Here is a 14,248-nt window from a genome sequence, read left to right on the forward strand (position 1 = left end):
AAGATTTATATTGGACCTTCTCATCTTTATTTATTAATTTTAAAATTTGTATAACATTTGATAATATTTTAAGAGAAAACTCGGTAAATGTTATAAAATGCGAAATTGTCAAATACAACTTGAAGCAGGAGAGCCTAATTTTTATATTATAACATCAACAGTAACTAATAAAATATTTTTTTTAATTTTTCATCACAAAAGGAAAATGATTTTCTATACTTTGAGTTAGTATTGATTGTTGTGGTCTATAATGACTTGGCTTTCTGATTTTATTATTTTTTATTTTACTATGAAGTATATATCCCTTCTGTTAACATCTGGCAAACAACATATGGAAGTCATTTTATTTACCAATAATGTGTTTATTAAAAAGTCACCAAGTGCTAATGGTTATGTTTCCTTCATGTTTACCATGTAAATGTTTTAAAACATCCTATAATACTAATTCTCCCAGTAACTTTGTTGCTTGTCTTTAATTTTACTTCATGGCTAATAAATACAAGACGCTATGTGTGTGTTAGGCATATATGCAGCACGTATAAACAATAACTCATTAAATTACATTTTCCCAATCTTAAAATTGGCTCAAGATTGTTAAATGACAAATTGACTAACCTAAGAAACTGAATTTAAAACAATGTAATATATATTATTGATGTGTTTTTTTCTACTTCCCAAAATGACAGGGTTATACTCAAGACATACATTTGTGGACATTGACATTAGAATTTTGAGTAAGAAGCAATTTAAAACATTTTTGTGTCTATTTTCATACAGAATAGAGCTGAGGTATTATAAAGCCGAAAATGTAAATCTCCCGTGAATCATTCAAATTGTAATTTAAATATCATCCTCTTACAACCAGTAAAATTATTCCCACATTGAAACACAAAAGCTGTGTTGGTGTATTTTCGTATTGTAAGTAAGGCAGACTGGCTTTCTCCTGTCTGCTCTGTCACTTTGTTAGTTCTGAAGTGATCTTTAAAGAAGTACAAAGATAATGTCCTATTTTTCTGTAATCTTTCTCCTTCTTTCCTTTATAATTTTTTCAATGCTATTTTGTTAAGCATACTAGCTTTGACAAGCCTCTATGATAGCACTTTTATTTGTATTAGGAGCTGGTTGTATGTCCAAATTTAAAGCTACAAACATTGCAAGCTTTAGACATCAAGTACTGTTTGTGAGGTCACCTCTGACATTTAATACTAATGATGTCCTTTGCATTCCAAATAGAGAATATGTTTAGAGAAAAAAATTCAAGAGGTCCAACATTTCATTCATATGAGACATCATCCTGAAGTCAGAAATATAATGTCTTTTGGTTGGGAATTAGTGACTATGAAATAATCCTAGTGAAATTAACTAACACTTGTACAAACAGATATTTTCATATTGACATTAAAATTGGATTACACAGAATAGTACTCATGACTTTCCTCTGCTATATTAACATTATTATACATATAATTAATTAAAAATGTATCTGCTTGTATGAGATGTGTTAATATTAATAAATTATCTGGGCAAAGAACTTTCTGTCATTTCATGTGCTTAATTAGTACATTGCATAATTAAAATCTAGAGGAGCTTTCATTGTATAAAGCATGTGGGACTATTTACTCCTACATGGCACTTGGACAGTGCTTGCTTTTATTACGTGGGAAGATATATTTTTCCAAAGATGGGAGTATTGGCTGTGGTGTCTGCTACTTCCAAGCATTCCATTCTCATGTGATTTCTCACAAGAGAAAAGACTGGTTTCAGCTGTCAGGGACACATCTTCATAAGAGCCATCTTTTCCATAAATGGACTGGAGCTTATATAAGACAGTGTAATTATAAATTGTTATTTGTCAAAAGTTGAGAAAGATTTTGTCAGATAATATTTTTGTTGAATATATGAAACCAGATTTCCTTTAATACCTTTATATTCATCTATATAACAACACTTAACCTTTTCAGAATAAAGCTGCTATAAAAATTAGTTTGTAAAATACTCCACCTTCATATCAAACCAGTTATTACTATTATTAAGTAAATGTGACTATTATCCATGAGCCCTAAATCCCAAAGTGTTTTTTATTTTTTTATTTTTTTATTTTTTTTATTGCATTTTAGGTTTTGGGGTACATGTGGAGAACATGCAAGATTGTTGCATAGGTGTATATGTGACAGTGTGATTTGCTGCCTTCCTCCCCCTCACCCATATGTGCCATTTCTCCCCATGCCATCCCTCCCTGACTCCCCACCCCCCGCTGTTCCTCCCCTATTCCCCCCCCAACAGACCCTAATGTATAGTGCTCCCCTCCTTGTGTCCATGTGTTCTCATTGTTCAACACCCATCTATGAGTGAGAACATGCGGTGTTTGCTTTTGTGTTCCTGTGTCAGTTTGCTGAGAATGATGGCTTCCAGGTTCATCCATGTCCCTACAAAGGATGCGACTCATCGTTTTTGATGGCTGCATAATACTCCATGGTGTATATGTGCCACATTTTCCCTGTCCAGTCTATCATCGATTGGCATTTGGGTTGGTTCCAGGTCTTTGCTACTGTAAACTGTGCTGCAATGAACATTCGTGTGCATGTGTCTTTATAGTAGGGCGATTTATATTCCTTTGGATATATACCCAGTAATGGGATTGCTGGGTCAAATGGAATTTCTATTTCTAGGTCCTTGAGGAATCGCCAGACTGTCTTCCACAATGGTTGAACGAATTTACACTCCCACCAACAGTGTAAAAGTGTTCCTATTTCTCCACATCCTCTCCAGCATCTGTTGTCTCCAGATTTTTTAATGATCGCCATTCTAACTGGCGTGAGATGGTATCTCAATGTAGTTTTGATTTGCATTTCTCTAATGACCAGTGACGATGAGCATTTTTTCATGTGTTTGTTGGCCTCATGTATGTCTTCTTTTGTAAAGTATCTGTTCATATCCTTCGCCCATTTTTGAATGGGCTTGTTTGTTTTTTTCTTGTAAATCTGTTTTAGTTCTTTGTAAATTCTGGATATCAGCCCTTTGTCAGATGGGTAAGCTGCAAAAATTTTTTCCCATTCTGTTGGTTGCCAATTCACTCTAATGACTGTTTCTTTTGCTGTGCAGAAGCTGTGGAGTTTGATTAGGTCCCATTTGTCTATTTTGGCTTTTGTTGCCAATGCTTTTGGTGTTTTGGTCATGAAGTCTTTGCCTATGCCTATGTCCTGAATGGTTTTGCCTAGGTTTTCTTCTAGGGTTTTTATGGTGTTAGGTCTTATAAATCCCAAAATTTTTAAGTGTCTTAGCTAAGCATACAGTCGCTCCTAATTCAGTTATATATTCATATCAGCCTAAAATGAATTTAAACAGCAAGGGTGTGAGTCATTATGTTACATTTTTTCTGCCCAGCTAGCATGTGAAAAAAATGAAATATAAAAATATGAAAATACAAAAATATGAAATTGTGCATGCACAATGGCTATTTATTAAAGCAATAACTATGAAAGCAAAAGAGTAGAAACAACTAACCATCCATAGGGCATTAGTGGAAAAAACTGTCATTAAACTATAAAATAGAATACTATGTAATTATAAAACAGAATATAGAACTCTCTTAGCTGCTATGAAGTGAGATTGAAGAAATATTAAGTGAAAAATGTAATATACATAGTAGTATGTAGTATGCATATTTTATGTAAGCAAGAAAAGAATATGTGTATTTATATTTTCAAAATAAACAGTGGAGGGGTAAACACAAACTTAGTAAAAACAATTACCTCTAGATTGAAGTGAGAACTAGGGACATTCTAGACTTCTGAATGATGTTTTAAATTTTGACCCTAGAATCGTGTAAATATTTTTTGCTACTAAAAAATTATTATTAATCACAAAGCAAAACCTAAAAAATTTTTTTCAATGAACTGAAACAAATAAACCTAATTGTATATTATATCAAATTGATAGCATAATTATGCAGAGAATTATTTTATGACTTTGAAGCATAGTATTTTGGCATTTTATCAGTGGAATAAATCCTAAGATCAGAGACCATAACAGAAGTTTAAACTGTGGTTAATACACCTTGTTATTAATAGTAATAGTTTTCCTGTTATTTTGAAATTAATACATATACATATTAAGAAAAACAAATACTTTTGGTCATTTCATTAGGTCCTAAGATTTTTACAGTAAGAGAAAAGATAAACAAATATAAAATAAAATACTTTTATAATCCTAAAATCTTTAATTTGGTTGGTAGTATCAGCATGAACTCATACTAACTAAATACCCCTAGTACCCAGATTGTTGTCTGTAAATATCATTTACCATGATAAAGAGCCTGGTTTCTTTGGAGAAATGGCTATTTTCAGCTCTGGGACAGAAACTGTTCAAGGTGATTCTACAACTCTTATTAAGCCATAACTACTGGGGATTATATTGAAAGGATATAGGAACCAACTTCAAGAGGACCCCACTACCCAAAAATGAAGCTTTTGAAGCATCAAAATAAGAAAATGACTACCATGGACTGAAGTACATTAAATAAACAAATATTCATGAATTCATGAAATTCATCTTTGGTCACCTTTGTACCAAAATTGATAAGTAAAGAGAAAGAATCAAACATTTATTGTGACTTTCCTATATAGGCTGTATTTCACAGTCACTGAATATGCAGTGAGGAAATGTTCTTTATTATAGAAGAATCAGAGCTAATAAATGCAGGAAGAATGATAGAATATCACCATTTTACAACCTCTAATGAAATAATGACTCAAAGCAACAAACAATGTTGCTAATTTAGTAAGTGAAAGATTGATGGAGAACTTTCTAAGGGGTCAGACTGACTCACCTTGTCCCCACTGATCAATCTTAACCACTAAAAGTAGGAAATGTGCATCCTGATACGATGTAATAGGAATTACACAGCATCATCTATGATGTATTCTTGACCAAAAGAAATTGAACCTTAATGTAATTAAGCCTTTAGGTTTTACTAGTGGTTTACACAAAACACGGGAAATAGAGGAACATGTCACATAACATCGTGAGGATAAAATCAGCCAGATCCAGAATGTAGAAATTTTACAAGATACGTGATTTAGATTCTTTAATAAATAAGTGGCAATGAAAGGGAAAGACAGTGGACTGAAAGTGACAAAAAGAGACTTAAAGTACTTATCAACCCATTGCAATGTGTGGACCTTGTTTGGGTCCTATTTCAAACCAACTGTAAAAAGACTTTTTTACAATCAGTGAAAATTAAATATGGACTATGTAATCAAATTAAGGAATTATTGATAATATTTTTAGTTGTGAAAATTATAGTCAAATTATTATTCTTTTTAAGTTCTTATCTGTTGGAGATGCCTACTAAAATATTTAGAGGTAAAATGGTCTGATGCCTGGGATTTACTTTTAAATATTTCAGATCCACCCAAAAAAACTGAGATGTAAATATAGATAGATTAAATAAGAATAACAGAAATTTAATGGTTATAGAAGCTGAGCATTGGGTACAGGTGGATTCACTGTGCCCTTATTCCTTTTATATGTATTTCCATGATAAAATGTTAAAATAAAAGTTTAATAAAAAGCCTGCCCACCAGATTAGCTGAGATCATTGTAGCAGTGCCTTCTTAGCAGTGTTTTATGTTTTGAGTATGAGTCTTAGTTCATAGAAATGTTATATTTATGGATCTCAGAAACAAAAGAGTTTCTTGTGGTAGCTTATGTCCTTTTATCCAATTAAATTTCGTAAGTAGTAAAATTTCTTCATAGAAAGAAAGAACATTACTTAGATGCAGTGTTATTAACAAGCTCACACTAAAATACCCTGACATTATACCCTCTTTTTCAGACCAAGCCACCCTGGTAGAACAAGTAAAAAGAGTAAAAGAAATTGAAGCTATTGAAAGTGATTCTTTTGTTCAGCAGACATTCAGATCAAGTAAAGAAGTCAAAAAGGTAAGTTTTTATCCACACATTATGTAAATCTGTGGATTCCAACTGAAGAGATGCTTTGTTAATGGAAACATAATATGTGTTTCTTCTAATAGATGAAGTAGGCCAAGAGAGTGTCAGCCATGTGGCTAAGAGAGAGAAAACAAATGAGAGAGAATCACTTAAGTCACTTTAATACAAGTTTAACTTGCATTAAAAAAATACTATAAAATGTGTCTGATGTCATTTTTATTTTTAAATTCACCAAGAAGACAAAATGATATGTCAACATGATAGTTCTATAACAGTAATACACATTTCCTCACATATATGATATTCTTTTCAAATGTATACATCTACTTTTTGAATTGACATTGCTAGAGAAAAGTTACAAAGGGCTTTAATAATAAAAACTAATACCCATATTATCACATATATCTTCATTCTTTGCCCAGACAGTTATCACTTATTTGGCTCTGGTAGAGGAGCTTTGATTGATATTGTATATCCATTGAATATTTCAGATATTCTTTTTTTTTTCTTACCCTGAATACCTTCTGCACACAGGTATTCTTTCATTCATTAGTAGGACTGCTTTTAGGAATTAGGTTTCTATAGGAAACCTAATTGAAGTAAGAAAAGGCATTCGAGGAAATACATGTATTCTTTAATAGCATTCATACAACAAAAACATGGCTGTAATTAACACTCTAAAATATTCTACATCCATAAATTGTATTAATGGCCGTATAATATCCTGCTGAGATCTCCTGATGGTTATTTTTCCTCTAATATTAAATAAGTAGTTGTAACTTCAGAGATTTTACATACATGTTTATTATCTTCTTAAAATTTTAAGATGAATTACTTGTTAAAGGTTAACATTGTTTAATATGTGTTTCCAAGTAACCTCCTGAAAATAGTCAACCAATTCAAATTCCCACCCAGAAGTTCAAGGAGGTAGCTGTCTCCCACGGATATCTTGGTTAACACCAAATCCTATCAAGTCTGTCATGTTTACTGACCTAATAGGTACAAATTGGCCTGTTTCCATTAGCACTTAGTGAGATGAAAGTCTTTTCAATTACCATATGCTTTTTAAAATAATTTATTCAGGAGAGATGTATTGAGCATATGCCAGGCACAGGGCTAGATAGCCCTGGATCATCTGTGGCACTTGCATTGCCATTTCGTTGATTTCCTTTGAACTTTTGGTAGTTTGTCACCACAACTCCTAAAAAAATGGAGCTGTGAAATGGACATTCATAAATACAGTTGCCCATTTTATTTAATATTACTCTTACATATTATAAGGCTCTTCATGTATCATAATGGAATTACTATAATTCATTTTGAAACTTTTTTCCTCATATTGGTTTTCTGAAGTTTAACCTGACCTCCCTCTTCTTATTGGACTCTCTGATGATAAACTAGCATTCTCATTCTGTGGAAATGCTTATTCCTCCATAGTTGATACACTGGGTTTTAACTAAACAACTTTTTCTTGCTTGGTGTACTAATTGTTAATTTTTCCCCTTAAACTTATTTTCAATTCAGTGCCTCCAAAAAAGCATGCATTGAAAGGTAGGAAGTGGTGCCAACAGGAGAACATGCTAGAAAGCTTCAGAAGGTAGCATTTATCTTGGTGAATGTACAATAGTCCAAAGTCTTACTGAACTTTTATTAGTCACTGCACTTCAAAGGGATCAGAAGACCAGTGATAGTCTAACAATGAATAAATTCACACTTGACTGAAATATAAAACAAAGGGACAGTTATTTACTTTAGAGAGTGATATCCCTTCCTAGATTCTAAAATATCTGTATCTGCAATATAAGGGAAGGATTCAGGTTGCCCAAGAAGCCGAATTATTTATGAGAAGATTACTTAGCAAAAGGAGATAAATTATCTTGTGGACTCTTTTATCCAAATCATAGAGAGATATGATGGACTATTCCTGATGCATAGCAAGGATTCACTCTCTTGAGGACTGAAGTACCCATGACCCTAGTTTCAACATATTTTTCTCCTGGGCAGTTTTGTACACTTTGATATAAGTTTGTATCTTTAAAAAAGGCTTTTCTATGCTGGCCACCCATTCAGTTGGTACAATCTTTGTTTAGCTGTATTAATTCCACTAATTAAGCTAGGGAGCTTTTACCAGAGAAGTAGCTATTACCAGTGACATGCTAGACACTGTGTCTCCTGCAACACATATTGATTTAACTAGTTTAACTCTCTGAAATCATATTTCTCTTGTCTGAGTAAATAGGGAATCTGATAGTCACTGATATGTCATTAACTTGAGGAACCAACATGCAGCTTGTTTTCAAACTTAGTATCAGTTATTCAACCCTAATGTTGTTGTATCTGGCAGATACCCACCTATGTAGAAAAGATGGGAAAATAACCCTGTGCAGCACGGTCTTTTGGCCCACTTAGTAGATTTTAGAACTAATTTTTACAAAGTAAACCACCAGGTGGCAGCACTACTCAACGCCAGATGTTTCCTAGTGGCCATTTTGAGGTTTTGTTTCATAGTCAAGGGAAAATTTTCTCTTACAGTTTTTCTCACTTAAATAAAGAAGCAATTAGTGGTTCTCTCTACAGATTTTTTAATTGCCCATTATTAAATAAATAACTTCCAGCAGGGCACGGTGGCTCACGCCTGTAATCCCAGCACTTTGGGAGACAAAGGCTGGTGGATCACGAGGTTAGGCGATCGAGACCATCTTGGCCAACATGGTGAAACCCCATCTCTACTAAAACTACAAAAATGTGCTAGACATGGCGGCACATGCCTGTAATTCCAGCTACTTGGGAGGTTGAGGCAGGAGAATTGCTTGAACCAACCTGGGAGGCAGAGATTGCAATGAGCCAAGATCACACCATTGCACTCCAGCCTGGTGACAGAGCTAGACTCCATCTCAAATAGATAGATAGACAGACAGACAGACAGACTTTCATATTCTGATCTAACTTCTGAGAGCTTCACCTTCTATTACGTGTAAGTACCTCTCAAAGAAATCATCAATGTACTATGTAGGTAAAAACAAAATGAACTTGCTTAGTTTATATGGTAGAATCTTATCTCTGCTACCTGCAGAGGTGGTATCCACATCTTTTATTACTAGAATAAAAGTACTACACATCTTTTTAAGGCAGTTTAACATGGATAGCATCTCGTAGCTAAGCCCTATCACGCCATGGCTAAGATACACAGAATGATATGCTCTTATAGTCTCCGTAAGGCAGTATAGAGTATGAAAAATCAATGTCCTAAACCTCTTGGATTAGCGTATTTCCCACTTTCCCCTATGCAGAGTATTAGGCCTTTTAAATGTCCTTAGTTGTATAAAGAGTCAATGTAACATCACTTAGGTCCACAAGCCTTCTAGGCCCAGTGTGTTGGAGACATACAAATGTTTGAGACCTGGTGAAAAAATTACTGGCTCCTAAATATAAGAATAAAGCTTCCAAAACAAATTTTTAAGTATTTGTTTAAATGTCTGTAAAAGTTAATATTATCATTAACATTGGCATCAATTGTTAGATTTCGTATTCATAAGCATCTTAACATTTGAAAACAATTTGTAGAATACATTTCTCTTTCTAAAAATTCCTAAATGTACATGACTGTCCAGATATCTATCCCTCAGATATCTAGCCCCTTTGTCCACAAGGGAATAAATCTCTCCTATGAATGCTGATCAGCTTCCATTAAAATAAAAATTTTAAACTGGTATATTTTAATGTGATAAAATACATGCCTTAAAAAAAAGAAATGGATCTTGATATCGTCATCCCCAGAATAGCTCAGAACTTGTCTCCTCTCAACTCTCCACAGCCGCCATCCAAATCCAAATCATCATCTCATTCTTTAACTTTTATAGTAGCCCTCTGGTTGTTCTTCCTGTTTTTCCTTTTGCATTTCTCTAGCCCAGGACCCATGCAGCAGCCAAAACAGTATTTTTCAAGAATTAAGTAGACTTTCACTACTGACCGTCTGACCATTACAGAATAACTGTACCGAATTTGCCCTCCCACTATAAACAGCTATAGAACTTGACAAGATTCGTGAGACATTGTTTTTAGGAATGTTACAATAGGCAGCCCAGGAAGGTGATCCTTTAGAGAAGGGAAATAAAAGGTGAGCCCCACAGTTACCGGACTTTCTGCCTGAGGGCATTTTCCTGTTGTGGTGCTTGGAAGTGACACCCATGCAGAGTGGTGGTGTGGCTGAATTAAGGAAGAAATAGCCCAAGTTCTGGACTGCAGTATCCCGCTGTCCCTTTTGCTCACTGTACACCAGCCCCTCTGGCCTTTTCTCTGATCTTCAGAGACACCAAGCTCTTCTCTCTCAGAATCTTTGTCATTTCCCTCTGGCGAGAAAACTCTTCTCCCTCTTCACATGCCTGACTCCTTCTAAGTCTTCACGTCTTAAATTTCACCTCCTAGAGAAGCCATCCCTAGCCACCCAATCTAAAGTAGATGTTTTTCCCTTCCTGATCCCCATCATTCTTTGTCACCACCTCGTATATTCCTTTATAGCACATACTACAATTTGTGATTATGTATTATTTTGGAATTTATAATCTGTCAACTCCATTGGCAACATGTAATCACCACTTGGGACAGAGACCATATCTATTTTATTCTGCCTGCACACCCAGTGCTTAGCAATTAGTAGTGCTCAATAAATACTGGTTAAATAAATGGATTTCCAACTCCAAAACAAATTAAACTAAGAACAATTTAATTCATGCATATTTTATTCTCTCTATATTTTTCCCAGTGACATCGTTTTGGGCTTTGTTCAGAGACGTGAAATGTTCAGAAGTAGATAAGTTAAAAGAAATGGAAATTGAAAAATAATAGGTGTGGAACAAATAGGTATAAAAAAAGCTACATAACAGAAGTAATCTCTTATTCTTGTTTTTATTTAATTTTACTTTTTAATTTCAGCTTCTCATCTAATCCATTTCATATTATCCCTATAACCTTGCTGCTAATCAGTCACTCCCTGGCCTTCTTTCTCAGGGAAGAATATATTGAAGTTTAGCTGAATAAGCACTAGCCTTCTGACTCTTTCAAGGAAGAAACAATGATTCATTAGTTGTATCCCCAACACTTGGTACAGTGCATGGTACATGGCGAATACTCAGTAAAGGTGGAATGAATTGGGAGTCTATGGTTTGCATGATGATACAAGAAATCCTAAAATTTCTTTTTATGCCAAAGATATATCATACCTTTTTTTTCAAACTTTTGTATATATTTTGTAATGTTTTAAGTAGCTCCAAGACAACCTTTGAGTTCATCGACTGATGAAGGGATAAATAAAATGTGGTAGATCCAAGCAGTGAAATATTATTTAGCAATAAAGAGTAATGAAGTACTGATACATGCTGCAACATGGATGAACCTTAAAAACATTATGCAGCTGGGCACAGTGGCTCACACCTGTAATCCCAGCACTTTGGGAGGCCAAGGCAGATAGATCACTTGTGCTCAGGAGTTCAAGACCAGCGTGGCCAACATGGCAAGTTTCTACTAAAATTACAAAAATTAGCCTAGCGTGATGGCGCGCACCTGTAATCCCAGCTATTTGGGAGGCTGAGGCAGGAGGATCACTTGAACCTGGGGAGGTAGAGGTTGCAGTGAGCCGAGATCGCGCGACTGCACTCCAGCCTTGGCGCCAGAGCAAGACTCATCTCAAAAAAAAAAAAAAAAGATGCTAAATGAAAGAACCAGTCATGAAAGTCTACATGTTGTATGGTTCCTTTTATGTGAAATATCCAGAAAAGGTAAATCCATAGAGAAATGCGATTAATTGTTGCCTAGGATGGAAAGGTTGGAAGAAATGGGTACTGATTACTAATGGTAGGAAGTTCTGTGGGGCATGATGAAAATGTTCTAAAGTTGATTCTGGTAATTGCACAACTCCGTGGATATGCTAAAGCCATTGAATTATGTACTTTAAAGGAGCAAATTGTATGGTATATGAATTCTATATGTCAATAAGGATTTTTTTTAAAGATAACCTTTGAATTTACTTTTCATACCTAAAGAGGCCAACTCAGTGCTAGAAGAGATTTGTTGCAAGCTTGTTTTGATTAATAGAATTTAGAAATATGAAATATATGTATATTTCAATAGTATAGGCACATAAGTACCAATTTCTTAAGAAAAATATGCTCATCATAAGAAGTGATGAATATTTTCTCAGCATTTTTGTGTTTGTTATTCCTAAAACAAATACAATATAGTTTTTTCTATATTCTATTTCTATAGATAATTCTATTCCTAAAAATAGTTATTCCTAAAACAAACAAATACAAAAATAAAATAATTGTTTCTAAAACAAACAAATACAAAAAGTAGGGCCTTTTGGAGATGAATATCTTCTCAAAGGAGACTAATCGAACAGTTGTTATTCAAAATCAGAAATATTATTGAAGTGACACTCTAAGTGTATGGTGTTGGATAACATGTGTTGTTTCTTTCAGTCAGTGGAACCTAGTGAAGTGAAACAGGCAACTTCAACATCAGGACCAGCATCAGCAGTTGTTGAACCACCCAGTACTGAAAAAGAAATAGATCCTAGCAGCATCCCTACTGCTATCAAGTACCAGGATGACAATTCCCTGGCCCATCCAAATGTAAGATCCTTAAACTTTAAGAATGTCAATTGAAGTCTAGTTAACTGAAATTAATTCAAACTGTTATCCTTTTGTGCTAAGACCAAGAACACCATTGGAGGAAACAGGTTCATATTCCCTTGTCAAAAATAGACATGTGGCCCCAGGCCTTTAGAACTGTTATCTATATTGAAAACAGTAGGGTCCAACTCATGTTGCCTAACTTGTCGAATTATTCTGTCTATGGTTAAGAAAAATAGATAAAGAGAAGCTTTTTTTTTTTTTATGAATTGATCAGCACCATGAGAAGTATTTGTTTAAAAATCTAGCACTAAAAGTTCTATGTCTAACTTTGCTGTCTTCTATGAAACGGTGTAATTCCTCTGTGTTTTGGAAAAGTTGTAGGAAATAAACTTTACAAATGTAAGGTACAAAATTGTTAACCAATGATGTTGATAAAAGTAGCTCTTTTACTCCAAGAATTTCTGAGCATTACTAATTCTAGATAGATAGTCATCATTTAAGAGGTCATCAAGAGTTAAACAGTATCCAAATCTTGTGTTGAGAGATACATTCTACAAAGATGATTTCTGTCATATTTGGTCAAATTCAAGTTATTGGGAGACAAAAACATTTTTTCTTTTTCTTTTTCTTTTTTTATTTCAGTTATTTATCGAGAAAGCTGATGCTGAGGAAAGATGGTTCAAGAGGTTAATTGCTCTCCGACAAGAAAGACTAATGGGCAGTCCTGTGGCCTAAGTTACATATATATCTATATAGATAGATATATGGATATATAGATACAGATATAGATATAAAACTGGATTGGATTTAGCAGTAACATTGGAAATTTAGGTTTTTAAATCCCAATATTAACTTTTTACTGTTAAAAATAATTTTGCTGATTATATATAAAGGTAGTCTCATTTCGTTTGTCTCCCATGCAGGCTTGAATATTTGTTGATTTGAATTAAATCAAACATTGTGAAAATTAAAACATAAAATTTAAGATTGCATGAAAATGTTATACTGTTAATAAACTAATCATAAATAAGTCAGTGTTAAAATGAATGGTACATAGTAGTGTTTCTTAGTACAATTCAAACAATGTCAAGATGTTATTTAAAGACACAATTTTCATTAATTATGCATATACGAGAATTGAATTACATGCTATAAATATGAGATTTCATCTTCCATCTGGTATTCAACCATTTTTAAATATTTTATTTCACCTTATTGCAAATTTTTAGGCACAATAAAAAGCACCCTAAACAATGTAAGCAGAATGTGTATGTTGACGTGTTTATTTTAAAAATTTTTGAAACTTAAATAAACTGATGATTTTGCTTAGAGATCAGCTTCTACTAGATGCTCCTTTGCAACATGTGAGCAATCTCAACTCATTGTCTTAGAAATCACGTGTTCATGCTAGACCTAACTAGTTGGCCAGATACCCATGATTGAGAAATCATTTCTGAGAAAACTGATAAGAGCTCTCACTTCAGTCTTTAACCCACTGCTATTCCCTGTGGAGAAAGCCAGCTAATTGTTTTGATAAGGTTATCTGCCATTGTAGAATACCTTTCTCTAGTAGCTGAATGACAATGAACTATGCATTCCATACTGAACATGCCAGAGATAAGGACTTTTAGGCCTTGCTTTACAAAACTGGTTTTTAACAGCTG

The 14,248-nt window shown here is 33.9% G+C and overlaps 1 protein-coding gene across 1 annotated transcript in view; it reads left to right on the forward strand.

The window, feature by feature from the left end:
* Window positions 1-13,915, forward strand: part of RSRC1 (arginine and serine rich coiled-coil 1) — a 405,395-nt gene extending 391,480 nt beyond the window's left edge. Inside the window, exons 8-10 of the mRNA XM_064378499.1 lie at window positions 5,837-5,943; window positions 12,429-12,581; window positions 13,227-13,915. Coding sequence (XP_064234569.1) covers window positions 5,837-5,943; window positions 12,429-12,581; window positions 13,227-13,319 — 353 coding nt within the window. The 3' untranslated portion in view covers window positions 13,320-13,915. The remainder of the gene's footprint in view (window positions 1-5,836; window positions 5,944-12,428; window positions 12,582-13,226) is intronic.
* The last annotated feature ends 333 nt before the right edge of the window (window positions 13,916-14,248 follow it).

This window comes from Aotus nancymaae, unplaced genomic scaffold (genome assembly GCF_030222135.1).
Source record: "Aotus nancymaae isolate 86718 unplaced genomic scaffold, 86718_ANA_hifiasm-v0.15.2.pri h1tg000019l, whole genome shotgun sequence".
Classification (NCBI taxonomy): domain Eukaryota; kingdom Metazoa; phylum Chordata; class Mammalia; order Primates; family Aotidae; genus Aotus; species Aotus nancymaae.